This window comes from Fukomys damarensis, unplaced genomic scaffold, assembly GCF_012274545.1.
Source record: "Fukomys damarensis isolate Sample0158 unplaced genomic scaffold, DMR_v1.0_HiC HiC_scaffold_32, whole genome shotgun sequence".
NCBI classification, from domain to species: Eukaryota; Metazoa; Chordata; class Mammalia; order Rodentia; family Bathyergidae; genus Fukomys; species Fukomys damarensis.
The window spans coordinates 44044793-44067622 of NW_022900944.1; the positions used below are offsets into that span (position 1 = coordinate 44044793).

The 22830-nt window shown below is 44.4% G+C and overlaps 1 protein-coding gene across 3 annotated transcripts in view; it reads left to right on the plus strand.

Annotated features, from left to right (window-relative positions):
- Hsd17b2 (hydroxysteroid 17-beta dehydrogenase 2) overlaps positions 1-22830 on the plus strand; it is a 61509-nt gene that overhangs the window by 4698 nt on the left and 33981 nt on the right. Inside the window, exons 2-3 of one of the 3 annotated variants that reach the window (XM_010618343.2) lie at positions 6399-6497; positions 10346-10677. In XM_010618343.2, coding sequence (XP_010616645.1) covers positions 10413-10677 — 265 coding nt within the window. In that variant the 5' untranslated portion in view covers positions 6399-6497; positions 10346-10412. Of the gene's footprint in view, positions 1-6398; positions 6498-10032; positions 10146-10345; positions 10678-22830 lie in introns of those variants that run through there. The other 2 variants (XM_010618345.2, XM_010618344.2) reach the window with 2 other exon arrangements.

Here is a 22830-nt window from a genome sequence, read left to right on the forward strand (position 1 = left end):
ACAACAACAACAAAACAAACAAGATTGTGATACATCAAGTTATTTACATGGATCATCATTATAGTCATTATGAGGAATATATTATTTTCTCTATTATTGGTGACAAGTTGAGGCTCATGGCAGAAAACATAGGTCACATTTTCAAATAAGAAACTGAGTTAGAATTGTAACCTAGCCTGATCTCACCATAACTCACCATATTGTATGTTAGTGACTTCCTAAATCTTTGCATTTTGAGCATAGCAATACTTAAGGAGTCACATAAATGTGCCAGCCTTTAAAATTATTATTATTATTATTTTGTGGTACTGGGAATTGAACCCAGGAGCTTGGCTCTGAGCTCCATTGCAGCCACTTTCATTATTTTTTAAAAATTTTGAGACAAGATCTCACTAAGTCACTAAGTTGCTTACGCTGGACTTGAACTTGCAATCCACCTACTTTAGCCTCCCAGAGGGATTACTGGGATTACAGGCACATGCCACCGTGCCTGACTATAGCAACTTTTAATTTTCCCTAAGAAGGGCATCAAAGAAGCAATCGCCACTAACCTGTGATCTTCTACCACTGCAATTTCAGTAGACATTTTCATGCCAAAAAGAAGAGGACAATTGTAAGGTTTAAAAATAATCCTTTTAATAATTGGAATTTAGTCTTATGGAAACTCAGTATGCTGTCCTTATGGAGGGCCATCATCTCTCCATGGACCGGTGAAAAGCGGGCACTCTTCCCAGAACTGTTTCTAGAGGCCACATTGTCCTTACCACCAGGACCAGAGGTTGCTCTGGCTTGGCTTTCCAACACGGAAGGAGGTGCAAGGTCTCCCCTCCCTTCTGCTGCAGGAAGGAGCTGGCAGCACATTCAGTGTGGTAATGGCAGAGTGCCTACCTCATCACCCCTCTCCACTCAGGATGGAATTCGTACACTCTAGTCCTTTTGCAGAATGAGGGGAGGAAGTGAAGTCAGTGGATGTGAAATTCAAGAAATGTAAGAGGGAGAACAAAAAAAAAGAGAAAGAGAAATATTAATTATATGGGCAGAGAGATTTTATACATGTTGATCTGAATGTATGTAAGTAAGAATGCTTAATCTCCCAGAGGATGACTCTGAGGTCATGGGCATCTTTCAAGCTGGCTTTTTATGACTATCAGGGATCTGATTCACAGAATGAGAGGCAAGGACAATGTGTGTGAAAGTGCCCTTATTCCTGCCACCCCTGAGTGAGGAGGTGCTACTGGTAAGAGAGTCACTGGGGCCTAGAACAGTGAATGTTTGACAAACTAGGAAGCGGACTAAAAGCCAATTAGCAGCTGTTACTGTTTAATTTCAGTGAATTGCCCCACCCTAGCCCTGTTGCTTTATTCATGGATGGACATAAGTGGCTCATGAAGGCAAAATTGGCTTGGGTGTGATCTCCCCAGGGAGCAGGATCACTGGCAAAGCAAGTCCTTATAGTTTTGCATTAGACCCTGATCTTATCAAGGAGCTCCTGAAGTTAAACATTAAATGAGACCCTTGAACCTGACATTGAACTAAATATTTGATCAGCATTACCTTCACATATTTTGTTTTGTTGGTACCAGGGATTGAACTCTGGACCTTGCCCTTTTGAGGCAGGCTGTGGAAACACTGAGCTAAATCCTCGGCTTGAAAGGTTGTTGATATTGCCTGCAGTTGGTAGACTGCAGAGCCCCAGGACTGCTTAGAGGCTGTGTACGTGAGGGCTGGAACAGGGCATGGATGGATCCTCCCGTCTCTGTGGCCCTCTGGCTTGAAATAGGGAGATGTACTGGTGGGCTGACTCACCAGCAGTCAGTGTGTGCATTAACACACACATAGATGTCCTTCTACGCAGATACGGAGACACACACACACACACACCTACCTGTATGTACACATGCGTGTACACACTTTACCCCAAAACAGGCACGTGTCTATGATGCACACAATCATCATACACACACACACGTGTATCCACACATGTAGAAGTGCCTGTACTCCACACCTCCTCACTCTCCAAACACTTACAGACAGACACACATCTGTGCATGTGTGCACACACATGTCCATCCATACACACCTGCCTTCTCAGTGTGCATAAATGTACACACACACACACACACACACACAGAGCTAAAGCCCTGGCTGTGTACCAAATTCTGTGGTACTGTCCCTCTGAATGTGGTCAGTCCTTGTCAGCTCTCCCTTCCGAGGGTGCCTCACTGCAAACTGTTTTTGTGTTCTGGAGCCCTTGGGCCTGTGGTGGGGCCTTGGGGCTGCCTTGGGTGAGGGAGGAGCCTGGTGCCGGGCATTCACGCCTTTCTCTGGCTGCAGCAGAACTTCTAGGCTTCCCTGCTTTCCCTGGTTGCGGCTTCTCACGTCATATGCATGAAAGGGTGCGGAAGTGTGAATATCTGGAAAGGAGAAGAGTGCAGGCAGCCAGCAGAGGAAGTTAGCAGAGGCAGGAGCACCGGGGTGTCAGCCCGCGGCCATGGTGGGTGATGATCCCTCCGCCTTCCCATCCCTCGGCTCCCCGTGTCCCATCTCCTGCCGTCTTCCCTCTGCAGCGCCTCTGTGGATGCCATGGTAACTGCTGAGTGGGGCAATTCCATTGTGTATTTTGTTGCAGTCCAATTATTTAGTTAAAGTTCCAGAAAACTATTAGTCAGAATCACAAGAAAGATTTGCAAGAATACATAGAAAGTTTTGCAACCTAGAGACTAAAATACAAAGCGTTACTAAACTTAGACCTTCCTCTATAATGTCAAGGTCTGGACTTGGATTCATCTACAAACACCCTTGTATCATGGCCATGGCTGAGAAATTCTTCTGAGCTCTGAAAGCTCCTCTCTCAACTGTTGTATTTTTCCAAAAGCACGAGAAAATACCTTCCGAACACCATGCATCACAGGTGGATCTGACTCCCATTGTGGGCCTTACAAAAACGAGAGTGGACAGTCTAAGAAATGGAAGACTTAGATAATAACAGCTTGTAACTAGGAATTGACGTGGCAGACTAATAAAGGAAAAAGCCAGATTAGTCCGATTCTGCATTTTATAGCACGACCACACTGATGAGCAGAAGGCCAATTTGAGATTGCATTTTAACCAGATTTTGACCAGGGTATGTGGATATCATTGTTGGCAGATAAAGCAATGTCAGATAAGTAATGTCTACAACTCTTTTGTTCTTTCTGTTTTTGAGTGCTGGGGCCTTCTCACAGAGCTGTATCCTTAGCCCTTTTTCTCATTTTTACTTTTTGAGATGAGGTATCACTAAGTCACTAAGTTGCCCAGGTTGGGCTCTTACTCACAGTTCTCCTGCTTCAGCCTCCTAGAGTGCTGGGATTACACTTGGAAAAGAGGTTTCCAATGGTCTGTCTGTCATGGCGACGTTGTCATTGACTATTGATTGATCTGTCTCCCTCACTAGAACTGAAGTTTGGTAATAGCAGGAGCGAGGGCTGTTTTATTCGGCCTTGTATTCTTCTTATAATGGATGATGGGGTCCAAGATAGGTTTGTAGGTCCTTCTGTGTGACAAAGAAAGAGCTGGCATGGTCTGCAGCAGCAAGGTTCATCACAGACACAAAATGCTCAGAGTGGGTGGGCTCCTACTGGGATCTTCCAGAGCATGATTGACAGGATGCTGAGCTGTGCCAGCTGCATCTATTATGCACGTGCTTTTCCATACGTAATTCATTCTGTTATACAGTGGATCCTCAAATTACGACTGGCCTGACATATGAACAATTTGAGTTAATTAGGTTAATGGAAGATTGATCTGCTGCTTGTTATCTACGGTGTGTACCCAGGCGAACATCCAGCACTCAGCTGTCCTGAACTAGTTACAACCAGCCCTTGGGAACCAACAGAGTTCATAAGTCAAGGGTCCACTGTAATTGTATGTATGAGATGCAGTCTGTATACATGAACCTTCAATGTGTTCCAGGTGAAGAAAGTTCAGGCAGGTAGGTTTGGAAATGTGGAATTTTCCAGAGCAAGCACCAAGATCTTTTTCATATTTCTACCTCTGTGCAATAAATTTTAGGGCAGGAATTAGGGTGTTGGCCCTGGGGTGTTGCCCAGGTTCATGTGAATGGAGAAAAGTGGTTCTGCAGCGAGTGGAGGGCGGCCCCACAGCCCCATTGTACCGCATGTATCATGTCAGGAATAGAACAGTCCTTGGCATGCAGTAGGAATTCCATAAATATTCAGAGAACGAGTGTGTTGTTAAAATGTTACTTAAACTATGGGAAGTATGTGTTTTAGAAGTCCCATGACATGGTGCAGGAAGGCTAGAACAGTGGCCTGTCTTAATCACATGAAATTTTAAAGCTTTCTGCTTTGATACAGATAAAATGCCTTCAAAGACAGGGAACTGAGACTTGGCAGAAAAAGACTGAAAAACTTTGCTTCTGGCTCTGGAAGATGGGATGATCAGGACCAATCCTCCTGCTAAGTGTTTATCAGGCCGAGTTAGATGGAATGTTAAAAAATACGCTCAAAGTTATCAAAATGCTGAATAAAAGCAGCTGCCAATGTGGAATTTTATACCCAGTGAAAATACCCTTTGGCAATAAAGATGAATTGAAGACATTTTCAGGAAAACAGAACTGGAGAGATTTCATCACCACACCGCACCTAAAAGAACTTAGGATGGAAAATGACCTCGTTGGCAAGCCTGGGAACAGAGGAAGGATTGAGCAGCAGAAGGGTAGTGACTTGGTAGGAAGACTGAAATGGTTGGTTGTCTAGGACAAATAGAATAGTAGTGCCTTGTGGGATACGACAGCTAGGTAATTAAATAGCATATAAGTGAGGAAGGAAGAAAACAGTTTTAAGGTGTTGAAAGTTCCTGACATTATTTGAGAATGGAGCAAAAATATCATGTCAGACTTAATCATTAAACTAGTCATCAAAAAATGACAAATGATACATAAGCATCAAGGTAAGGAAGGGAGCAAATGGAATGCAGAACAACAAGAAAGTAATCCAAAGAAGGCAAGGAGGAAGAGGAGAAAATATGCAAGACAAGAGTATGCAAAAGCATGCAAGTATGTAAGAGGATGGTTTAAACTAAATATATCGATATTCACATTAAATGCAAACAAACCAATCTGATTGAGAGAAGGGTTGTCATATTGTGTTTTCAAAAAGTTTTCTCTCTTTCCAGAGTCAGTAGTAATAAGGCATTACTGTCAAAAGAACAAATGAGTATTTGGATATATGAGGAAAACTATGGGTTCATGGATAGAGAAGTGAAAATCTTATTCTAATCTGCGCTGTTTGCACTGTAGTAAAAATATTTTGCTCTATTTGGAGCAATTTCCTGGGAGGTGAAGGTAGCTAGATGCCATTCCAGGAAGGGCCAGATCCCGTGGGTCTTTGAGTTGTGTAGCACAGTAAATGAGATCTGACATACTTGAGGTTTTGACATCTTCACCATACAATATTTCTTTTCTTTTTTTTAACGGGAAAACATTTATTGGTACATTGTAGGCACACAGAATAATAACACTCACCATGGGGAATTGGTACCTATACACGGTACACCCCACCTCTTTTAACCCAGTCCCTCTCCCCTCATGCTCTCTCCCTAAGTGCAAAAGTTTGTTTTCATTTTTTCTTTCTATTTTCTCTTTTTTTCTTGTCCCTGCCTTCCTTTCTCCCTCTCTCCCTCCTTGGTTCCTCTTCCCATTTCCCCATATCTATTATACATTTTAGTCCTTATTTCCACTGTATGGCTTCTCACACCAGCAAAACAATGTAGTATTTAAACACGTGTATCTGATTTATTTACTTAAGAGTATGATCTCAAGGTCCATTCATCTAGCTATAAATGTCTGAACTTCATCCTTCTTTATGGCAGAGTAGTGCTCCACTGTATAAAAAACCCACATCTTCATTATCCATTCATTGGTTGATGGGCATTTGGGATGTTTCAAAGATTTAGCTATTATAAACTGCCACTGTAACATGGGCCATACACTAGTTCAATGACAGAAAAGAAGACTTGCTTTATCTCCAACTTCTGGTTGTCCTCTCCTGGTCTTTCCCCTCACTGTATGAAACACAGAAATAAGTAATGTGATATTTACATAGCTATCATTCAAGTGTTCGAAAAGCACAGTGGAACATATGTGATCAACAGAGTCTCCCCATAGTTCCTGGATTATCTGCCATGACCTATATCAACCTGTCCGTGTCTTCAGTTTTGTGTCATTACAACATAACAGAAGGCCATTCTCTGGTGCGTTCTCCACGCCACCATCGTGCTACATTAACTATAATACAATATTCTTCAGTTACTCCAACAACATTCTAAAAAATGAGCTCTTAAAATGTGATTGCTTCAGGAACTTGGCAACAGGTAAAATATATTCTACTATATTTCAGGGACATTTGAGAGAGGAGCCATCAGCTCGGAGGAGATAAGACATGATAGAAGCCTTCAAATATCTGAAAGCAACAGAAATAGGCACCCTCAATTTCCCTGTAAGTGAGAAATTACTTCTTCAAATTCTCATTTAAACTTAACAGCCACGTATTCTAAGAAAGTACATTTGAGCATTTTTAGCTGTTTTGCCCTCTAGGCTGGGCAATGCTGTCCTTTGGTCCGATAGTTCTCACACGGTGTTTTCGAAGAGAGCCCTCTACTGGCAGGAGGATGTAACACATGGACCCCCTGGCATCAATAGCAAGAACGAGTTGCTCCTTTTGTCCCCTTCCCTTTGGGAAATTTAGAGCAAGCTTCTAGACCAGGACACTAGCTAAGCAAAGGTCCCTTAGAGGAGCTCTGGGACAAAATGATGGGAACAAAAATGAAGATATGATTCCACACTGGAGGAGAAAGTCTTCCCTTAAGCCACAGTAGCTCACAGATGCATCAGGACACTGAGGTCCCCACCAAAAGAATTCAGGGTTCCAAAGGGATTGAGGTAATTTTGACCTGGAAATTTGCAATTCCATGTGCTTCTTAGTTGGCGAAAAGCTTCCCTTTCCACCTCCAATGGTTCTTCTGTGGTGAGAAGCACAGAGAGGTTGGGGTCCTCAGCTCTGCCGGTTAGAACCTGCTAGATTCCACCATGGCCGGCGCAGAACTGGACACCTGGAAGCACTCCGTGTAGACTTGCTCCTTCCCCAATCCACTCAACAAATATTAATTAAGTATGAGAGTGTGCCAGGCACTAGGGTAGGCATTGGGTGAACAGGAAAGGCAAAATAACATCGATAGCAACAAACATATCACATTCCTGCCCTCACGACGTTTTACTTTCTCATCACTGAGGCACAACACTCAACACCTACGAATTAGAAGAGGGGAAGTTTATTTTAGCTCAGTGTGCAGAGGTTTCAGTCCAGCGTCAGTTGGTTTCAAGGCACTACAGCATGGCAGAGGAGTTGGGTAGAAGAGAAACCACTCCGGGCATAGTGTTGGCAAACAGAGAAAGATCAAGGAGGTGTGATCCACCTCCTCGCAGAATCCTTAATCCACTGACGAGTCTGATGTCCCCATGACCCAACCGTCTCTCCAAAGCCCCACCTGTGAACTCATGAGGCTCTGGGGGAGACATCTGGATATAAACCGCAACGACAGCCTAGTAGAAGAGACAGACATTTTTTCTTAAAATGAACAAGTTAATTCCATACTCGTGAGGTGAACTAAAGGCAGTGAAGGGACTGGGTAGGTAATGGTGACAGACACATTCAGGTTGGGTGGGGAGGAAGTGACCTTCATGCAGATGTGTGAAGGATGACAAGGGATGAACTGAACGGAGAAATAGGTGGATGAGGGAAAGGTTGGTGAGGATGTGCCTTCTGCCTGGGGGGAAAGGAGGTGGAGGAAGTAAGTTCTCCTAGCAATTCCCCTCATGATGGCCTATCAGCGCCCAGCACGATGCAAACATTACAGCATTCAGTTTTTGAAACAACCCCATGGAGGAGGACTTGTCCCTACCCCCATTTTATGTGGGGAAACTGAGGCTTGGATAGAGCAGGCAACTTGCCAAATGCTTCTAAGCTCCTAAGTGGTGGAGCCAGGCTTCTAGCTCAGTTTGGTCTTTGCCTGCAGGATTTTAGAGCTTGGGTTCTCTGTGCTGTGCAGAGTACAGGAAATGTCATCGTCAAATCTCCTGGACTTCTGAATTGTAAGGGGCAGCGTCTGCCCTCAGCATGGGAGCCACAGGCCTGAGCCTCTAGGAAAGGGCTTCCTGCTGAGAAGCCATGTGGGTTGCCTGTGGGAGATGAGTCACCGGGTCACAGGAGTGTTTGACCCAGCCCAGATGTGGGTGCCAGCACCCCTATCAAAGAGCCCTAGCTAGTCCCGCATCCCCACGTGGGGGGCATTTTTCCCCTGGAGCCCAGAACAGAGACTTCCTGGCCTATGAAGCCCAAGGTCTGTGATGCATGCCCCATCCCACACCTGGCTGTGCGTAGGCCAGGAAGGAATGGAGTCTGTGGGAGAGAGAGGGAAAGTTCGGGGCTGGGCAGTGGGAGCTCCAACCCTCAGGTCCATTTCCTTGCCCGAGGCTGGCGGCGTTTACCTGTCAGATGTCCTAGAGGTTGCCGGTAGGGCCCTCATAAATACTTTCGATGTCCTGTTTCAGCCCCTCAGCTCCGCACAGTTCACAGGCCCCTGCTTCCCACCCTGTCTCCCCTGGGTCTTTTGATTGCCTTGAGGGGGACTTGCCCCCCTTTGCAGTTCGGCTGGCTGAATGCAGTGACTCTCCCAAGGTGCACGCTTTTGATCCAGAATCTGGGTTCCCTGCTTGGGATCTGAGGTCTGTCTGCCTTCCTGTCTGCTGTGCACGCTGGCCCTGCCCTCCCCATGGCATCCTCAGTGCAGTCCTCTTCCTGCCACCCCTTCCCTTTGGCACCTTCTAACTCCAGCCTATATTTTATGACAAGTCCATATTCCACCAACACTGCGTTCTACATTACCACCTCGTATTTTTTGTTTTTGTCCTGCTGAAAAACCACAAGGCATCAGCATTTCCAGGCAGGGTGCGTTGGCACTTGGCAGCCAAAGAGAAAGAGGTCAAGGGCGATGAAGTTACCCACGTAAGTAAGACTGCCTAGTTAGTAAGTGGTACAGTGAGCACTGGATTTAAATACAGGCAATCTGAACTCAAAGCGAGTGTTTCTCTTATCTGCTTGTGCCCATAAACGGTCTGAACTTGGGGCAGCTCCTTTAGGCAGTTGGCATTACCACTTGGGATGGCCTTGAGCTGGTAAATCACTCACCACTTTAGGATAAGAGTGACCTAGCTTCTCCCAGTCTGAGCTTTGCTCTCTGTAAACAGAGCACAGTAACATCGACCTCAAAGCATTGTATAAGGTATGAATGAGGCAAAGGTAGGGAAGGGACTTCATGACGTTGATTTTTATTGCTACCAAGAGCAGGCAGTCTAGAGGTTAAGACTGCAAAGCTCTGGCATAGTCTGTCCTGTGATCGTGGGAAAATTTCACAGTCTCTCTGTGCCCCAGGTCCCTGTCTAGAAAATAGTTGGCAGAACAATAGAATCTGCACCATAAGGATACCGTCCTCCAAGGGATGGAGCAGTTGACGGCTGAATCCCAGTGCCCAGCACAGAGCTTGGAGCCGAAGCCTCTCATTAGAGAGAAGGAAGGAATGGTCACGTCCCATCACAAGCAGGTGCTGATGATACTGGTTGGCTGCTCTCAGTTCTGCTGTCACTGCTGTCATCTCACCTTGGCTTATCTCTCCTTTGACAAGACCAGGCTGCTTTTCATCTGCCATTCTTGGCACACAGTCCCTCTCCCACCGAGCTCAGCTGGCAGAAGCAGGAGTCCTACAGACAGGGACCAGATCGAGGATGCCTTCCTCTTCTGAAATCTACCTTCCAAACCACTGATCACTTGGATTTGTGCACACATGCACACACACACATACACACACACACACACACACACACACACCCTCACACACCCATGTATACACTCCACATAAAAAGAACTGAACTGACAGACACACTGCAGGCTTCCAAAGGAGCGACTCAGCTCCTGCAAACGAGAAGGCTTGTCAGTCTCGGTTCACTTCCAAGTCTGTCAGTTATCCAATTAGTCATCTCTCCAAAGGTGGAATTGTCATTAAAATAATCCAACATGCATGCTTGTTTGCGGGTGAGTGCGCATTGTGTGTGTAGGGAGGGAGAGGGGGAGTGATGGAAAAGGAAATGCCCTGGTATTTATATTGCAGTGCACACTGGTTTAAATTACCCCAGGGAGTATGTGCTGTATGTTATACATAATCCATGCTATTCAAAGGATGCTGGGGCTGATCTCTCCTCCTCCTTTCTTGCCTCCCCATTCATATAACCCAGGCTGCCTCCAGCTATCCCATTGGACCTGCTGGCCCTGAGCACGTGAAGGTGCAGTGAGTCCTGCAGAATGAGCATGTTTTTCTCAGAGGCAGCATGGTGCTGCCTGGCTGTCACCGCAGCCCTAGGCAGCATAGTTCTCTGCAAACACAAGAGCCCAGGGCAGCTGGGGACACCGGTGGTCTGGCTCGCTGGACTCTGCGGAGGGGCTTACCTGCTCGTCTTGCCCTTCTTCTGGAGCGTGACTCTCTTCTCCCTGTCGTGTTTCCTTGTGCATATGTACTCAGCTGACCAAGAGTTGTTACCCGTGGATCAAAAGGCAGTCCTGGTGACAGGTAAGTGGACGGCTCTCCCATAGTCACTGAAGGTAGGATCTGAAACTCTCCCTGCCTCAGTGAGACTTGCTCACATTTGGTTTAAATGCAGAACACTTGGTGTGGAGTAAAGGACAGCACATATCCAATTGTCTCTCACTGTACTGCTTTGGTGCACTGTCCTTAGGAGTTTCCCTGAAGGAGTTGGTGGGAAGAAGGGAGGTAAAGGCTTGGTGCACATAAGCAATGATTTTGGTTGTTTTCCAGGAATAAATATCAAGCAAGGCTGTCATTTCACATGTTTGTTGAATCTGAGAGTGTCCCATGAACTTCTTTAGGCTTAGAAGGAATTTTGTTTTCAGATGAATATTTGCCTGGGCTCTACACCTGGTTGTCTTCCCTAGCTGAGCAAGAAAGTATGCAAAACCCGGTTCCCCTGCACCTTGCTGTGTCTCTGGGGACTCACCCGTGCTAGAGATGTTGCAGTTCACATGGCTGCTTTCAAGAAACTTGTGTCCAGTCTGAACCCTTCCTCTTCAAGTGTGTCACTTCTAATGCATCTTAATTAGATCAAGTTGGCCGTGTGTGTACAGAAATCTAGCTGCTCATTAGCAGAGCTGCCAGTTTATTTCTTCTTTTGTTTTATTCCACTTCAAGTGTGAGGCCAAATTAAATTCCTTTGAGTTGTAAAACTGGTTCGTTTAGTCTTGAAATCTAAATGCACATAGGGCTTTAATTAGGATTATTCAGACTTCTTCTAACCCAGAAAATTGTGGAAGATAAGGAAAGAACATCAGCTGTTGAATCATTTGCTGGGAGGTCATCAGTCATACTCTGACCCACTGGATGTATTGAAGGAAGAGCTGGGGTTTCCACACCTCATTGGGAAATAGACTCTAAAGTAACTTTTCCTATTTTGCCTTTTACTTTAACCCAATAACAAAATGATTTCTTGAAACGAAATGCAAGCCGGTGCTTGTTAGGATTTTAAAGTGCTGGGGAAGATGAGCTTCTTTAAATTAAAAAGAAATCAAAGTAGATAATCAGTCAATCCATGTAATGTTTATCTACAGGAATGCTTGGGGAAACCTGGAATCCTGCATTTAGGAGACTGGCTTGGTCATCCTGTCGTCAGTAGGACGGGGGTTGGGGTAGAAGCTGGGCTAATGGTTCTATTCTGCCTACACTAAGCAGTGAGCACCCAAGGACTTCACAATTTTTTCAAGTCAGACTTGTTTTTTGTAATTTTCCAGCTGCCTCAGAAAACTTAAGCATAACAAACAAAGAAAAATTGGGAAAAGCAATGCCATTTTTGGCACTCAGGGGATCTTCTGGAGGGCTAAATATTCCTGGGGAAATTAGAATCAGGATACAGTACTTTTATGGCGAATAAATGAGAATAGTCAATCTTAAGTGAACCTCAGGGTAGCTGGAAAAATAGGAATCTGCTTATCTTTGTTTATCTTATCACTTTTGTTATCCTTTGTGTCCACAGTGTAGGCATGGGTGATGGTCACAAAGTACACACTCATCTCAACAAGCCCACAGCAGCCCTTGTAATTTTTGGCTGTTTAAAGTCCAGTAAGATAACTAAATTCATCAGAGAGGTCAAACCCTGTGACTAACCCCTAAGTGGAATGTTGAGCAATTAGGAACTTTAGAATTAAGATGAGAACATGCAATTTTGAAAATGACTGAAATGTCATGTTCAAGTTCTTTGTCATTTCGACACAGGCTCAGCATCATTCTAGAGAAGGTTCAAGACCTTTGTACTGAATGGAGAAATTTAAAATGAATTCCATTAGTCAGACCAGGACTAATTTTAGAAGATTAGAAACCACCGAGTTAACCTTGTTTCAAGTTGGCTTGGCTGTAAACTGGTTTGTATTTTGGTGGGTATTAGGTAGGGGAAACAATCTGACAGTGCACACTGAGGATAATAAGTATTATGCCTTGAGCTCTTGAGAATTCTCTTGAAGATGTAATGTGGGGACAGGGGATGTAGTTCAATGATAGAGCACTTGCTTAGCATGGACGAGGTCCCAGACCCAAGCCCCAGCACTGCAAACAAAGCACCCTGAAGTATGTAAAATTAATCCAAGCAAAGCAAACTGATAGCAGAAGAACCTTTTGACTCAGAGGTCACTGAAATGAGAATTGGGTCTTCAGTGAAAGGGAGTCAGCCTTGATTGAAAGAAGGACCTAGCTGTTTCCAGAACAAAGACAGCAGCAAGGTTTTTATCAATTTCGAGTGGGCTAAAGTTAGGTAATTCCCATAGGCCATTTCAAAAGGTAGCTCTTCTTGTATTCACCTGTCCTGAGTTACTTTGTAGCTCACACTATCATCCCGGGCGGATATTCTGGCCTTGTGATTCTGTCCAGGCTCTATGGTGGGGGTTGAAGGAATTTAGGTGCTTGGGTTGTTACAGCTTTTGAAGAAGCACGGGGTGGGAGTAGGAAAGAGGGGAGAGAGAAAGACAAAGAAAACACAGATTAGCTGCAATAGGCAAGAGGCCACACTGCCTGTGTTATAGTCTTTGACAAAACGCTTTAAAAATAATCAACACACCTGTGTGCAGAGCGGAGTAGCATTTGACCCAAGGGTTAAGATAGGACAGCAAAGGGGACAGAGGCACAAAGACAAAGACCTCAAGACATTTATCTATTTGTTTTGTTTTTCGTTTTTTTATTTTCTGAGACAGAGTCTCACTATGTGGTTGAGACTGACCTTTAACTCACTGCGTAGCTCAGGCTGCTCTCGAACTCACAGCGATCCTCCTGCCTCAGCCTCCCGATTACAGGCATGCGCCACCACGCCCAGCAAGTCGTTTATCTATTTGGTTACCTATTAGATATCTGTAGCCTCAAAGAGTCAGTGTTTTCAGCAAAAGCAGCCCTTAAATTTCTGCAAGGTGACCAAGGTGACTTATCATAAGCCACAAAGAAGTATTATGTGCAGCAAAGCTGGTAGGCAACTAATAATGTATTACCCAGCTGCATGACTTCCAAACTTAGTGATCTTATGCCTACCAGGAACAAGTGAAGCTGGAGCGATCACTTAGGTTTTTCTTTGCTAACATCGCTCATTTTGTGTAAATATTTCTTCTGTGGTTTCATCAAGGTCTCATAATGTGAACCAATATGCCAGACCATAAAAGATAATAGTTTACTGCACCCGGAGGATTATTTTGTTTTCATAACCTTGGTCCTACCATGGTGGTCGCTGTCTTAAAGCAGTATCTTCAGTTCACATTTGGGCCAGGATTTAGCTCAGGGGTGCCGCCGCTGCCTGCCTCACAAGCACAAGGTCCTGAGTTTGATTCCCTGGTACCAAAAAACGAATGAACAAGCAAACAAAACAACCAAAATGGTGATAATCAATGGTACACCCATCCTCTGGGTGTGACAGAGGGCAGCCATCTGAGGTGACAACCACAGGGATTATATTAAAGCTGCTTGGATTCCAGGGCCAGGGAAACACAAGGGAGAGCCAAGTGTTTGAACAAGACACAACCTGTCCCCATGCACAGATTCTTTGCAGGTGACAGCTGGAAAGTACTAGTTCTTACATGGGTGGAAGGAAGGAAGTCATTATAAAGGAAATAATTGGTAAGTGGTTAGAGTAGGGTACTTGGATATTTTACCAAATTTTAGATTTCTCTAATGGCTTTATATTTCTCATATCCCCCAGACACTAAAAAGACAGAGATAACATTAAAGATCAAGCTCACTTTATCTGCCACTGAATTATGGATCCAGTAGAAGGACAACTGCAAAGACAAGTTAAAGAAAGTAACATTTTCCCTCTTGGAGTTCCTTATTTCGTTTCCCCATGATGTTCAAAGCTATGTTGCCTTGGAGACAATGTAGCTGCCTTAAGAAGAAGAAAGAGCACATTTGCTCGAACATGTGCTTGTCTCCATGGTTCCTACAACAACCGCGATGGCCATTTAATTTTTTAAATGACCGTAAAATTAATGACGAGCAGACAAATACAACTTCAAAAACATCCCAAGTACACTACGGCAAGAAAGAACTTGGAAGTCGGGCAGGTTTGGGGTCCCCAGAGGCAGGATGCGAAAGTGATCTGTCAGGAAAATTTCTAAGGAGGGTGGACAGGTGAGGGGAGGAGGCCAGCGAGGGCCTCAAGGGAAGTCCCCCGAGGTCACACTGGTTTTGATTATCTTGGGAAGATGTGGTGGCCTGGGACTCACATGTTAAGAGCTGCCCAGGCTGGCAATCAGAGAGCTGTAGGTTTGGTGCTATCAATCTGTCACTCATTGGTTAAGGCGGCCACATTCCCTCCACTTTCCCCTCAGGTTCTGGGGAGGACAGGAGGCTTAGGCTGCAGGCACTGTAGGCTCCAGGCAGTTGCATGCAGTGGCCTGGAACACTGTGGCAGCCCTTGGGCAGGGAGAGACAGATGCGCTGGCTCCCAGAAGCAAGAGTGCACCACAGAGTTGATGCACATGAAATGGCCAAGGGATCCCAGGAATCTTCTGCCAAGTGTCTGTTACCAGCTGGATGGTCTTTGGCCAAATAAATGGAGGAAGGAAGATACATTTTTCCATTCAGTATTTACTGAGAGTGCAGTATGTACCATTTATTTTCCAGAAGCAGTGGTAGGAGAAAATTTAAAATCCCACGCAATTATCGTCATGTGATAGCACCGAAATTCCTACTTTTCCTTGACCTTGAACCCACATTCCCTGGGCTTCTTTCCTCCCGCTCCTCTGAGGCTGCTTCGTAATGTTCTTCTCAGTTCCTCTCTCAGCTTGGTGGGAGACATACAGGCAACCTTGGTTTTCTACTCTTGGCTTCCCATCCTGGCCAGCCCAATCTTTCCCAACACCTCCAGTGTTAACTACAGATTCGCCGTCTGTTGTGAAGCCGGGCGTTTCATGGTTCAGTGGGCAAGACACAGGCACACCTAACTGTGGCTGCGGGGTGTGACATGAGAGTCACCTCCGGGGGAGTTCCCAAAGTGCTGTGAAGCCCAGGGTAGGGGAAGTCTTGTGTGAGGGTCTGGAGAAGGCCTCCTTAAGGATCAAAAGGTAGATTTCTAGAGGGAAAATGGGAAAATACTCCAGGCTGATTTGAAACTATGATGCATGGAGCAAGCACTCAAGAAAGCATTTTGTTTTACATAATTAAAAAATTTAAAACAGGATGCAACAGAAGATGGGTCTAAGAGGGGAAATATTTTAAGTGAAGGTCTTTGTGCTCTAAATACAGAGTCCAAAGGCGGGTGGTGACTCCTTCTGGGAGTTATTAAATAGTCTGAGGTTCTAAATGTTGAATACCATTGTCATCATCTTGGATTTGGGCTTCGTGGCATTTAACATGGCATTACTAAAAGGATGTACACTGACTAAGAGACTAAGAGAAATAATATCTCCATGTCCAGAGCTTCACGTGTATTTCATATTAGATTCCCACAATCCTAATGACTTATATTTTGTGAACAAGGAAACTGTGTGTTCAAAGTCTCTGACCTATTCAGTTGGTGGAGATTGGATTAAGTCCAAATCAGATCTACTTTTCACCACCAACCTTAGCAGTGTTATAGCCACAGTTAGTCTTAGACCACAAAGGTTATTAGGACACAAAACATAACCAATCCATCACCAAGGAAATACTGAATATTCATGATGTGCACACGATGGCTTGATACAGAGCTTGACCAGTGATTGGATGCAGGAGGTGCTCAGGAGGGATGATGAAGTGAGGCTGCTGTGGACAAGAACAGGGATCCTTGAAGAGGTGAGGGCTCGCACGGCACCAAATGGTTTGACTTCAGAACTGGAGTTGAGTGCAGTGAATGGTGGTTCGAGTAGAACAGCACTGGAAAGAGGAACCCCCGAAGTAGTTGTCTGGGTTCGGAGATAGAAACCAGAAGAGCAAACTGCAAGGTGGGAGGGGAAAGGGACGTGAAAGGAATTTAGCTGTGTCGTGTGTGAACCAACTACTCACACTAAATGTAATCATTATGTATTGCAAACTTGTACTAATAATAAAAGGGCTAATTGGACCTGTATTTGGGAGTTGATACTGTCTTCAGAAAGTCTATCATTTAGTCTATCCCACTATTATTATTGCTTTGGCAATGTACTTGAACCCAGGGCCTTTTTTACATGCTGAGCAAGTGCTCTACCATTAAATGATACCCCCAGCCCTACACTATTTTTGTATGGCTCTCTCCCCGCAACCTTTCTCTCTCATTATACAGTGCTGGTGATCAAACCAAGGGTCTCGTTCATGATGTTAGGCAAGTGCTCTACCACTGAGCTACACCCCCATGCCCCCTCTTTATCATGCAGTTTTGTGCTTTACATTGACCATCTGTGGGAAACATGAAAAGAATTTTAAACACAGATAATTTTGTAAAAGTCTGAATGGTATTTCATTAGGCAGAGCAGATGAAGGCTCTGACTTGGGGTATGTTCTCGTGGACTGAGAGTCTGCCTAACCATACTGGAAGCTTCCTGAGGGCAGGGATCAAATATGTCCAATGGCCACATTTCCCTTTTCAGTCTCAGAGTACGCTAAATCCAACACAAGGAGAGGGAGTGGGTGAGTCACACTGGAGAAATGTCCTTCCCTCTTAGGGGTCTCACTGGTCGGACACAATAGTCTTGTCTCAATTTGTCCACTTATCTCTGCTGACTTTTTTTGCTGGGGTCACCTGTTTGGAAAGGGCAGTGTGACATGGCTAAGCCCAGGGAGGCCCCATTGTTCTGCAGTGACTTAATTGTTAACTTGCTCCAGAAAAGGCTTTGTGTTGACTTAGTTGGCATGACCTGAACATCCTCTCCCCACCCAGGCTGCTGAAGCTGCCCTCCAAGGTCACAACTGCCTTCCTAATTAACAGAGCTTGACTTCTACTCCAGTGCTGCCTGTCATATTTTCCTACGGCCTCTTTTGGCCTTCCGGAGTGTTGCCTGTCTCCGCTTCTCCTCACTCATCTTTCCCTTGCCTCTCCCAGGTTCTTCCAACTCTTTCCAAGGAAATCTCCAGGGTTCTGTCCTTTGTCCTCTTCTTTTGCTACCTCCTCTATCATGCAGCCATCTTACCTGGCTTTCCCCTCTGTGTGAAGTCTGGTAAAGCCGGGGTTTTGTGTACTTGGTGTTATTAATCCCTCCAGTCCCATTTCTAGGGTTTTAGCCTCTTCTATTCTATTTCTTTTCCTTTTCTTAACTTTTCTGGTTTCCACCTTGCCCTCTCCGTGCCAGCTTCTGTTTCTTTATGTTGCCGCTTGCTCTAGCTCTTCCTGCACTTCACTGCGCATGTGTGCATGTGTATATGTGTGCAGGGTGCTGCAGACTGAGCCCAAGGCTACCACTCAGCTGTATCCAGCCCTGACTTCACCCTTTAGTGCTTTCCTTCTATCTGCATCTTGCTCTATCCACTTCTCATCTTGCTCTTTATGTCCACTCCCCACGCCTAGCAGTCTCCATTTGTACTTCTTGAACTCTCCTGTAAGAATGTGTGACTTCTGCTGCCATCTGTATTCTGGTGATGCTCAAATCTGTCAAACTCCAGACCTTGCACTTGTGAGGCAGGCAGCAGAACCACTGAGCTAAATCCCCAGACCCACCAGAATCATTTTTGCAAAATATAAAGTTGATTACTCCACACTCCCCTATTTAAAAATCCCTTTACTGTCTCCCACCCCCTACACACTCTGGATTTCTTGTGTTCAGAGGTAATTCATGATGCAGTTCAATTCATATATATTTCTTCTATGCGCCCAGATTCCCAGGAACGTTCTGGATGACCATTAGCTATTCACAAGTCTGAACACTGTGCTGACAACTCTTACTCTGTTTAAGATAGATCAAGAGTGATGGAGGCACCTACAGCCTGAGAACAGTTTCTGCTACAAACAAACCCTTACTAAAAAAAAAAAGACAAGACAAAGAGTGTCCTTGTTTCCCTGTTACCCCACCATTTCAGAATCCCCCTTTTATGATCCTAGACATGAACTTGTCCCAGGTAGTGCTCCTCTCAGTTTTGGTGTTCAGTGCTGGGTTCTTGGAGTAGGAAATCAGACTAGACTGTGGGGTGTTGACATATCCATGCTAGGACATGGAGTAACTGAAGATTTCCAAACAAGATAGGTAAGACAGGCTGCATGGGTAGATAGTTCAAAAGGTTCCACTGGGCTGAACCAAGATACACAATGTGTATTGGAAGGGTTAGATCATTCACTATCTTTGGACTCTTGAGTAATGTACTTCGTCTCTCTGAAGTTAATTTTGCTCACGTTTATAATGGAACTCATCATCACTATGTCTTCTAAAGTTTAAGCAAGATTCTAAGTATATTTTCCTTCCTGATACATAGTACATGATTCAGGAAATAATAATGAATTTTACCTTTCCCTTATATTTTTTCCAGTGCAATCATGTCCTTGACAAAAAACAGGAAGAGTTAAGGTTCCTACAGCTTGTAGTCCTACCCTTTGTGTCATTCACTAATGTTGCCACCTTATTAGCCTCCTGTGGTGCTGCCCTGCTCCTTTGTACTCTTGCATTCTGACCCCCTTTTTGATATTAATTCTTTCTCCAGGCCTCAGTGGAATCTGAGTTTTTCTTTATGTGTGGAGAAAGCTTTGCCAATGTGCTGTGTGCTCTTCGCTCTGCGCTGTCTCCCCATGGTCCTTGCTCTCCTACACCCTAGTGTCCTTTGCAAGCTTCCTGTGTGAGCTCTGCAGCCTCTTAAATTTTCTCCCCTGATTCTTTTCGGTTCTGATCCTTTACTCTGAGTTGTTCTTTCAGTTCTTTTCCTACAGAGAGAGTCTGTGAGGGGCATGGATTTTGGAAATCTTTGCTCTAGGCTGAATGTTAAGCTACTTTTTTTCTGCGTGAGCCCCCAGCTCTGTATGGGAGTGGACATTCCCTCTTAGGATGGGGTAAGGGATGCTTATTGGGAGCAAGACACGCAGGTAATTTGAACTGGGGGTGGGGCCGCAGCTCAGAATTCATGTTTTCAATGACAATTTACTGATTGCCTACTGTGTGCACTTGGCATCCAGTAAGAGGCACAGACAGGTAAGGTTCTTGCCCTCATGAAGTATAATTCTAGTGGAGGAAAACCTAACCCAGACCAGTGAATAGGTAAGACGATCTTAGTGCCACAAGATCTCATAGTAAGGACAACGCAGTTACCCAAGGTTTTCTATGTACCAGATATGGTGATTAGCATTTTCCATGCCTACTTTCATGTGGTTCTCACAAATGGCTTAGAAGATAATTTTTACAATAGTATGGAAACTTTACATGTAGGTAAAGTAAAGCAAATGGACACAATATACCCAATACCCATATTTTAAAATGATTATGATGAAGAATGATGTCTGTTATTAGTTCCACTCCAAGATGAAGAAATTCAAATTTTTCATGGTTTATGTAGCTAATGTCACATAGCAGATAAGGTATGGGGCTGTGCTGGCATTCAAGTGCAGCCATTCCATCTCTCTTTTAGCTTTTGGAAACACAATACTTAGTGCAGCCAGGCAGGAGGCAAGTGTTTCCCCCTGAGGGGAGGGGCCAATGATGCCAGGCATCTCAGACCTGCAGAGCTGGTGCAGGAATCTTCGGCCTCTAGGAATCGTGGCCAAGCTGGCTTTCAACAAGGGAAGGAGAGCTGTGTCCCAAATCGAGCACCACAGAGCACTGGGAACAGCACAGCCCTACCTCCGCTGAGTTTCCCTCCATCTGCAGGGCCAGCAGGCCAGCAGTAAGAAGCCAGAGTGTCCTGTGTGAAGGGCCTTCTCATTAGTTGTGAGCCAGTCACTGTTTTTCAATATTGCCAGCTGTGCATTGGGGCTCTTACTGGATGCCTCTAGATTATTACTTCAGAACCTACCTGGTGCACTACAGTGGCAAAGTTTTGAAAAGATCTGGAAAAGGCAACTCTTGCATAGGAGGGTTTAAAAAGTAATTCTGGTTAGTAGTGTGGAAAGAGGACTGATAATTTCACCAATATTTGTTGGGCATTCTGCGCCAGTGGGTTTACAGTAGCAAATAGCATGCGTTCACTATATTTAATGACTTTAGAATGCGATGGGGGAGAGCACAGGAAATTTGGGCGTTAGGAGGCAGTATAACAGGTGAGCGTTCAGAGAAGTGGCAGAGCGAGAGGAGATAAGACCACTGGGAGGCTGGGCAGAGGCCACGCACTGGGAGAGCTAGCAGTCAACTGGATGACCTCATGGCAGAATAGTCACAGGAGTTTGTGGCCCACTTGACCTAGGCAGAGAAGAGGCGAGACCCACTGTGTATGGAGTTTGCATTCATAACCCTCATTAGGGCTCCTTCTGGAGTCAGTATTGTTCTTCCAACTGTCTGGCCTGCCAGACAGACTGTAGCTTCATCAGAAGAGGCCATGTGTCCCCACTGTAAGCACCATGTCTACACTGGCTTGTGAAATGAATGCCGCGAGACAAGAACATAGACGGTCTGGACGGTGTAGGTCAGTGGTCTACCAGGCACAGGCATAGCCTGTGCAACGCCCTGGGTTCAATCTCTAGCACACATATGCAAAAAAAAAAAAATGTAGAGAATGATTTTCTTTTTCTTTTTGCTATCGAGAGAAACAGATTGTAAAAAACTGGGGAAGAAGGGGCTGACTGAGAAGACAATGCCTTTGGTTGGAGATGTGAATTTGATGGCTCAGTGTTGTGTTCAGATGTAGATGTGCAGATGAAAATGGAGAAATGAGGCTGAAATTCGAGAATGAGCCCAAGACTGGAGACAAAGGTAGGCTGGTCTTCCACATAGGTAGGACAAATAAAGCTCTGGAAGCTAAAAAAAAAAACAAAACAAAAAACATCTGAGCAGAGTATAGACAGAGATTGGGACAAGAAACTTGACAGGGAAGAAATTTGGTGGGTACTTTGGAAACCCCCAAAGAAGGACTCAACTGAAGACACTGACAATGCACAAAGGACTGTGGTCATCGAGGAAGTAGAAGATAAAGAAAAAGTGGAAGGCAGGTGTGGCTTAGCTTTTATCCTACTTGTTTTGTAGTGCAGGTCTGTTGCGCAAAAGGTAGTTTGCTTATACACAGAGTCCTCAATCATTTGTAGTGCCAGCTGTGGAGATGGGGTAGTTATGAGGATAACAGGAAACTGAGTACTGTACTGGCTGCATAGTACACAATCAGTGACTGCTGCTAGTGTGGAAATCAGATGATAAGAGAGATGATAAAGTAGCCAGAGATAAAACATTGTGGAAATAATACAAGCTATGTTCTGTGCTGGAACACCGAGTCTCACAGTGAACCCTTATTTCTCTGTTCCTGCCACATTCTGCTAGGTATTTCTTAATCATACCCCATCCACTGCCTTTATTGACATTCTTTGTGAGTAAATATTTGTTTACTGTCCATTTCTCCATTGAGCACTGGTTCTTTTTTAAATTGAGTTTATTGGTACAATCTAGGTATACAATACAGTTACATTCATCATTGGGATTTTATACCTTTACATAATAAGTCTTGATTCTCATTTTTTTCCCTTGTCCCTGCCCTCCCTTCACCTCCTCCTCCCCTCCCCATTTACAAACATTTATTTCCATTTTTCAGTTTCTCATATTTTTTCCTCTCCCTTATTACCTTTTCCCCACCCTTCCCACTTTCCCTACACCTTTAGCTCTTTATTTCCTATTTCACATTATTAATTATCTCATTAGGATCCTGTGTACTATTATAATTTTTCACACCAAGGAAACTATTCAGTATTTCAGTTAAAGAAATCTCTGTGTGAATATTAAAAATAGGGAATCCTAAAATAAAACTAAAAAGGAAAGTAAAAGAGAAAAGGCAATGATGTAACATTAAAATAATCCTTAATTCTGGAGATGAAAATGGTCCCTGAACATATTTAAATTGCTTCTTGCTCTTATAGTCTTATCTTATTCTTTTTTTCCATTATTTAGAGAATACTTTATTAGTTTCTGTAATCAAACCCACGTAGATATGACCTTACATATTTAGTATGATGTGTTACCCCTGTATACCTGGAAAAAAAATTTTAAAAAATTAACATTTCTAGACCCTTATGGCTGTCCATTTCTGTACAATGCCAACTCAACACAGTAAATTAGGATGACTTTTCCAAAATTGGCAGCACTGTTAAAGTCTCCCAAAATTCAATATATATATATATAT